The sequence below is a fragment of the Scylla paramamosain genome, chromosome 43 (genome assembly GCF_035594125.1).
Source record: "Scylla paramamosain isolate STU-SP2022 chromosome 43, ASM3559412v1, whole genome shotgun sequence".
In the NCBI taxonomy this organism is placed as follows: Eukaryota; Metazoa; Arthropoda; class Malacostraca; order Decapoda; family Portunidae; genus Scylla; species Scylla paramamosain.
Genome location: NC_087193.1, coordinates 11159784 through 11167283, shown reverse-complemented (window position 1 = coordinate 11167283; position 7500 = coordinate 11159784). Strand labels below are relative to the sequence as shown.

Sequence of the window (7500 nt, the reverse complement as noted above, 5' to 3'; positions counted from 1 at the left end):
TGAGTGAGGAGGTGGAGAGGAGGAGGGAAACATCAGAGAAAGAGAGAAAATTTTTAGATACCACGTGAAAAATTAATACAACGACGGAATACAACGACGGAATGACTCGCTTATCTACTGTCTGACTGACTTACTGTGTGTGATGGTTACTGACGCGGCTCAGTGGCCGGGGATGTGTGATGGTTACTGCCCTATTATAAAATACCGTGATACAATATTACTACTACTACTACTACTACTAATAATAATAATGATAATAATAATAAAAATAATATATATATATATATATATATATATAATATATATATATATATATATATATATATATATATATATATATATATATAATATATATAATATATATATATATATATATATATATATATATATATATATATATATATATATATATATATATATATATATATATATATATAAAATTTATACATTGTGAACAGTAGAAATGGTGTTAAGAAGCAAGCTTATTATCTCAGCAAAGCATTTATTATTAGTGGCTCTGGTCCGATGCCTCTGAGTCAACTTGCGACTCCATCAATAAAATTCAGCATACATTGACTTAATACAGGCTTACTCCTCAGCATGATCCATCAGTTCAGCGCACAGATTAAGAAATGCATTGGTTTGTGTGTGTGTTTCTCAGTATTAACACGGGTTTATAAGGGTGTTTTTACAGTTCTAGTGAAGATTAACAAATTCTACATTACTTACAGGAGAAACACGCTTTTAAAAGGCTGTAATTGAAGTGACACGGTTTTTAAGGGTATTTTTACAGTTCTAGTGACAGATCTACAATATTTCTACATTATTAACAGGACAAACATCCTTGAAAACCCTGGTAATCATCTTTGTGGCTTTGAGAGAGAGACAGAGAGAGAGAGAGAGGAGCATTGTAGTTGAGCCTACCCTGCGCTCGTTAATGTTTGCTACGGTGAGACACGGTGCAGCAGTGAGTGAAGTTTTCGTTCATAATCACGTAGCGGGTGTCGAGTGGGGAAAGTGAAGTGAGGAAATGAGGATATTATATGACATATTATTTGATAACATGTCAACTTGTGTGTATGTGTTTGTGGTTGAAGGAGCAGTGATAGGTGGCGTTAAGGAGGAAGATGGCTGGCTGGCTGGCTGCAGTGTTTTGGTCAGCACTGGTCAGTCTTGCCCACACGCCCCATTGACCAGTGTTTCCGTTTTCCCAGCAGCTTCTCCCTGCACCGAGGACCGCCAAGCAGCACCAGAGAGGCACGAGTACGTAAGGTGAGCCCAGAGGTGCCAGCCTTCCCTCAGTTAGCCTTACTGCCTTCACTACAATAGTGAATTGTCTTGTGCTCGTTTATTTAGGTTTTATTATTCGATTTTTAGGTATTTTTTGAGGTTATTGATTTATTTTTATACTTTGTTTTACATCTCAGTCTGGGAACAGCTGAAGATTTAGGGAAATATTGAAAGTTCGTCAATATGTAAACAAACTCAGCTGAGGTAGAGGCAGGGCGTCAGTGTTTTCAGCTATTATTTGCTTCGTCTCTCACTTATTGTAAGCCAAACATGTCATAAGATGGAGCCACATGTCTAGCCTTCATATCCGTTGGTCAAATATATACACCATTGCCTAGTTTTGTTGTCAAGAAGGAATTATTGAGGTAATATGGCGGCCAGCTCCCCCACTGAGGTCGCTGCCGAGGGCGCCATGATGGATTGTTGCCTGTTCCGGCTTGCTGGTTCCAATATTTTTCAAAAATTTTCTGAATTACTTTATTTGGCTTGTATAGTAAGATTTTATGGTTTCTAAAAATATTTCGTTGCTTTTGAAAAGTTTTTCTTGCTTCTGTTAAGTAAATGTACCGAATTTTCTGCGGTTTTTTTGTGTAGGTAAAGGGCAGTTTATACGGTGATATTACCCAGAGTGATTTTCGGCTCTTTTATTTGAGGCTTTAATGAAGATATTATTGCTTCAAAAAATCGTTTATGATATATGAATTGTTTTGCGTTCCTGTTGAGTTAAGTGTGTGGACTTTGAATAGGCTTATGGTCCCTTTAAAAGTGGTATTTTTGTCATTTTTTGTTTTTTTTATTTCTCTATTTGAGCCTGTAACTAACTTTGCAATGCTTGAAAAAATAATTTAGATTTTTTAAAGTGTTTTTTTACTGGTGTAAAGTGAAATGGGTGGACTTTTCAGTGTTTTTAATGGTGTCAAAGTTAAGACACTTTTTCCATATTTCATATTAATATCTCTTTTCAACTACTCATGCTGGAGATGTTTTGATATTGTGAATATTAATTAAAGTAATTGTCAAGTTAGAATATATAAGGTAATCGAGCCTAGCTTCATTTTTTCTAGGGGTCAATTTTAAAATGAAATAAGTTACGTACGTGTGGCAGCGGGTAGCCTGTGACGTCATCAAGGATCCGGGACTCGCTCGGCTCCAGTGTCTCCTCGTCAATATTTACCGTAATTTCCAGTGTTTTCCAGGTGTTTCCAGCTTTTTCCAAACTCAGGCATGTAGGTAATAGAAGAAGGAGAAAAACTGGAGAAATGGAGGAGGAGGAGGAAGAAATAAGGAAAAATAGAGGAAGAGGAGGAGGCAGCATAACAGGTAAATATCGAGAAAACAATGTTTAGCTTAGTTTCCCTTCCTGCACTCCTTTTCTCTGTAATATTTCGTGTGTTTTGGGTGTTCTAAATGTTTTGCCTGTATTTAGAAGTATTCTGGCGTGTATTAATAGTGTTTTAGGGGTGTTTGGCTGTGTTTAGGTTGTATATTTGCTGTTATGTGTATTTTGGGTGAATTTAAGGTGTTTTAAGTGTAGCTTAGGATGTTTTTAGGTGTATTTTATGTGTTTATATTCTTGTGGGGTGTTTTGAGTATATTATGGAGTGTTTTGGTGTGTTTTGGGTGTGTTTGTGGTATAGTGAAGTGTTGTGAATTTGTCTTTGGGTTTATTTTGGGTGTTTTAAGTGTTTTGGATGAGTTTGGTTGTGTGTGGGGTCTTTTGGGTGTATTTGAGTGTGTGTGGTGTGTATTGGGTGTGTTTTGATATGTTTTGGTTGTATTCTGTGGTGTTGTGAGATGTTTTTGATGTGTTTGAATGAGTTTTGTGATGTTGTGGGTTTGCTTTGGAGTTTTTGAGTGTTTTTAGTGTGTTTGAGTTTTGTGGGTAGTTTAGAGTGTTGAGAGTGTTTTCAGTGTGTTTGGGTGAGTTTTATGGTTATTTTAGGATGTTATGGGGTGTTTAGGTGAGTTTTGTGGGTATATCAGGGTATTTTGAGTGTTTTGGATGTTTCTAGTGTGATTTGGGTGTGTTTAAGTGAGTTTTTTTGGGTATTTTGAGGTGATGTGGGGTGTTTTGAGTGTTTTTGATGAGTAAAACGTGTTTTGGGTGTGTTTGGGTGAGTTTTGTGGGTATATTTGAGTGTTGTGAGGTGTTTTGAAAATTTTAAGTGTGTATTAGGTGTGATTGGATGTGTTTTTTCATATTTAAGGTTTTTTTGAGTGTGTTTTGAATGTCTTGGGTATGTCTGGGTGAGCTTTATTGTATTAAAGGGTGGGTTGAGTGTGTTTTTATGTTTTGTGTGTGCTGTTTGTGTGTGTTTGGATGAGTTTTGTTGTGTTTAAGGATGTTTTGAGTGCAGTTTGGGTATGTTTGGGTGAACTTTGTGGGTGTCTTGACATGTTTTGAGTGTGTTTTGAGGTATTTAGGCCACACGCCGCCCCCCAGTAACCCAAATGACGTAACTTAACACCACAACCTCACCAGATTTTACCTAACATATGCAGGACAACCTTGTCAAGTCTATTATACCCATAAGGGCTTGCCACACTCCAGATACTGTGCAGATACCCTTGAAAAGTCTCCCTGCCTCCCCTCCCCACTCATCACTCCATCTCCTAATGTAACTCTCTCTCTCTCTCTCTCTCTCTCTCTCTCTCTCTCTCTCTCTCTCTCTCTCTCTCTCTACGACGATGACGACAATGAACCTAACCAAACCTAGCCTAATCTAACTACTACTACTACTCTACTACTACTTACTACTACTACTGACTACTATTATTACTACTACTACTACTGCTACTGCTCTACTACTACTACTACTACTACTACTACTACTACTACTACTACTACTACTACTACTACTACTACTACTACCTTCCTTCTTTCTCTGACGAATGATAATTAGATGTTTGATATAGATAAAAATATTTTAAGGGTTAATATCTATTTTTTTTAATAGCTATAATATGGATTTTGCCTTTGACAAGCATCTCTCCTAACACTTCTAACACTCCTAACACGCTCATTTCTTTCCCACAGATTCCTCAAGACCTCTTCATCAACATTGTATAGTCCAAGAATTTCCTTGCCTGTGCACTAACCGGTCTCTTCGGCAACACTGAGGACAGCACCGCCTGCCTGCCACCTCCCTTGGTCCTCAAGGCTCGTCACTTCAAGGACCATATCTCTCTGCCAAGTTCGAGTGGGATCTGACACTTGGGGACGAGGGGGAGTATGCGCCGGTGGTGGCCAACATGACTTGAGGTGTGTGGGGTGATGTGGGGGATGTATGGAAGTGTGTTAGGGGGAAGGGTGGTATTTGGGGAAGGAGGGAAAGGGTATGTTTGTGTTTGTTTGTTTGTGTGTGTGATTTTTTTTTTTTTTTTTTTTTTTTGCTTTATTTTTCTCTTCTTTTATTTTTGTTTTCTTGCTCCTCTTTTTCTTCCTCTTTTTTTTTTTTTGTGTGTGTGCTCTGTAAAGAGACAGAGATATAAGATGCTGTTGTCCATCTTCAAATAGACCAGCTTGAAGAAAGTCCTGTGGAACATGATGCGTCTAATTCAAAACTAATATCTTTAGGGTGTTTTGGATGTTGTCCTTTCCTGGCACGATTGGTGCATCTGACTAGAGTGTTTATATTTGGTAGGGGAACATCTGAATTTTTACAGCTCGGCAGTGCTTTCTTTGTCGACGATTAGAGAGAGAGATTAGTGTATACGTACTTTATTTTTGTAACCCATCAACTTATTTATAAGAGGAAGGTATTAAAGAGAATGTTAGTACAGTAGTATTGTGTGTTGGTGAGTGTGAGGTGGCAGTGCAGGTGGCAACGCGCGGTATGGCGATCAGCTGATCTTTGTTATGGTAAGATGTGTGAGTGTAGGGTGGTGATTGTGGACATAATTTCACTTCTATTCAAGTATCCGGCATGTCGGCGGTCCCGTTGATGCCGGATAAGAGGGATTTTACTTTCAAAATAGGGACTTTGGCAACACCGACTGTAAGTGAGCACCACCTCATCGTGGCCCCGCTGGGTGGCTGACAGGTCTTTGGCTTTTAACTGTCTATGCAGTCCTTTCACTTCTTTGGCCTGCCTTATCACCAACCAGCTTTGTTCAGTTCCATTGATCTTCCACCTGTTTATCTATGGCTTCTTTTAATGTCTCTGTACCATTTGAATCTTTTCCTGTATCCTCTGAAGCTGGAGGAACCTTTGCCAGCCCTCATATTACATCATTCCTCAGTATCTGTCCTTATCCCCAGCATCTTCATCTCTGCTACAGCCTTCTTCTGTTCTTGTATTGCCATTTTCACAGTTCAAGTGTCTGCATCACATTCCTTTGCTGATCTCTCAGTGATTTAAACATTTGATCATATCAAGAAATTGCATATAGTGAAAATACTGGGATCAAAACTGGGATTCAGTCCAATTTTTTTTTTTTCTTTTGTTTATATATCTGTATGTATTGAGTGTTTTCATCTATTGTTCATTAGTTGCAAGATCATATTCTACACAACCAAATGTAATCAGACTACAATTAATTCACTCAAGTTCACATTTCTTTACCGCACTGTGTAACCTCTTATAAAACATTTTCAGTGAAGCATTGTCTTCTTTGTAAACTAAGAAACATTTTTTTTTATGAATTTATTGTATAACAGTTTTGGGAAATTACTTAAACCAGAAGTACTTTTATGACATTTTTTCAGAGAAGAGAACAGAATATAATGGTGGCAGTTGATCCTTTCCAGTCCCAAACACTTTAGATGTTATCCTCTCGCCTCACATCATTTATTGGTTTAATGTTGTGTCTAGCATCTGTTCCTAGAAACAGTGTGAAAGGGCTTCACAGGCACCAGTCAGCTGCTTAGAAACAGTCTGGCTGGGAAACATATTAGGGTGATAATGATCATAGATACCATTTCTGCCTTAGGAACCATACATCAGTAGCAAATAGTGCTCATTGATGAGTCATGCGTCACCAACCCAGCATCATCCTTAAGCAGAGGGAGAATACAGAGCCTCTAGTATGATAGAAGACACCAAGACTTACTTATATAAGAGACCAGCCACCACCACTGTTGGCATATGAATACAGCTGGTGTTCATAGCCATCACAGGTTCACAAAGGTACATAATACCTAACTCAAGCTCAGCCTACATGAGTGATGCATCACCACTGAAAACTTTGTACCAAAGAAAAAATTACAATTATGTCTATACACTAATTTTGAAATTAAAAAGATATACAGAACAATTGTAAACTTAGTAAAAAATTATGGGATTCAGAAAAATCTTAAGCTGAAATACTTTTGACATGTCACCACTTGAGATTAGATGTGTGTGGTGGTCTTGGCGACAGAGGCCAAGATGTGCTGTATTGGTGTGTGCCTGCCCTCCCCGCTCCTGCAGCATGCTCTAGGACTGTCATGATGCACTGAAATTGGGGAAGCAAGGGGAATGTAAAGTAATCACCAGCCTTGCAAGAAATGGCTGCTTCAAACCCATGCTGCGTAAACTTGGTTTATGCATCACTTACATAACAATTTCCCAGGAGAGTCCATGTGGGAAATGAGAATATTAAGGTGCCTCAGTTTGAAGGTCATAATGAAGGTTTTTTTGCTACTTTCTTCTTGATGACAAGCCTTTCCCTCTCTCGCTCCAGGTAGCTCAGGGCATCCACTCGGGTGCACAGGAAGTACAAGTTACTGTTGGGTTGCTGGAGATACACTTTCTGTGAGGTAAGGAAAGAAGATTAGTTTCTTATTACTTGCACAAGATTAAGTAATATATTTTGTGTTCACTGCAACAAATTTGACAGTATGTGGTAAATGGATTGTGTGAAACTATGTAATGTTGCTGAGCTAAATCAGAGATAATTTAATGGATGTCTGTTGCACCACTGAAAAAAAAAAATTAAAATCACAAATGGTAAACTGAGGAAGAGGATGATAATTGAGGGCATTACAATAGCGTACTGGTGGGAAGAGATAGACTGAGACAGACTGAGGTGGTGGTGGTATTTTGAAAGGATAGTGGGGTGATTGCAAAAGAAGTGTAGATTTGAGTACGCTTGATGGACTTCATAGGCAAACCTGCGGAGGCTTAACTAATAATCTTTAGGACTTCCCACATCAGGCAATACTGTGTTGTCTTGATGTAGTGTTCCTTCTTGTGTCTTGTAGTTAGCAGAGGCACAAATACAGGGTGA

General features: G+C 38.4%; 2 protein-coding genes and 1 long non-coding RNA gene across 4 annotated transcripts in view; 2 read left to right on the top strand and 1 right to left on the bottom strand.

Annotated features, from left to right (window-relative positions):
- Nucleotides 1-4551, top strand: part of LOC135093591 (E3 ubiquitin-protein ligase Siah2-like) — a 7860-nt gene extending 3309 nt beyond the window's left edge. The window contains exons 3-4 of the mRNA XM_063992984.1: nucleotides 1218-1272; nucleotides 4417-4551. Of these exons, the coding sequence (XP_063849054.1) occupies nucleotides 1218-1272; nucleotides 4417-4551 (190 nt within the window). The remainder of the gene's footprint in view (nucleotides 1-1217; nucleotides 1273-4416) is intronic.
- LOC135093734 (uncharacterized) overlaps nucleotides 4410-7500 on the top strand; it is a 63385-nt gene continuing 60294 nt past the window's right edge. For both annotated transcript variants that reach the window (XM_063993279.1, XM_063993278.1), the window contains exon 1: nucleotides 4410-4552. The gene's annotated coding sequence lies outside the window, so the exon portion shown is untranslated. The remainder of the gene's footprint in view (nucleotides 4553-7500) is intronic.
- Nucleotides 5979-7500, bottom strand: part of LOC135093742 (uncharacterized) — a 2234-nt gene continuing 712 nt past the window's right edge. Inside the window, exons 2-3 of the long non-coding RNA XR_010263477.1 lie at nucleotides 6829-7500; nucleotides 5979-6726 (exon numbers count right to left, since the gene is read on the bottom strand). The exon at nucleotides 6829-7500 is cut by the window's right edge and continues 213 nt beyond it. This is a non-coding gene — a long non-coding RNA (uncharacterized LOC135093742). The remainder of the gene's footprint in view (nucleotides 6727-6828) is intronic.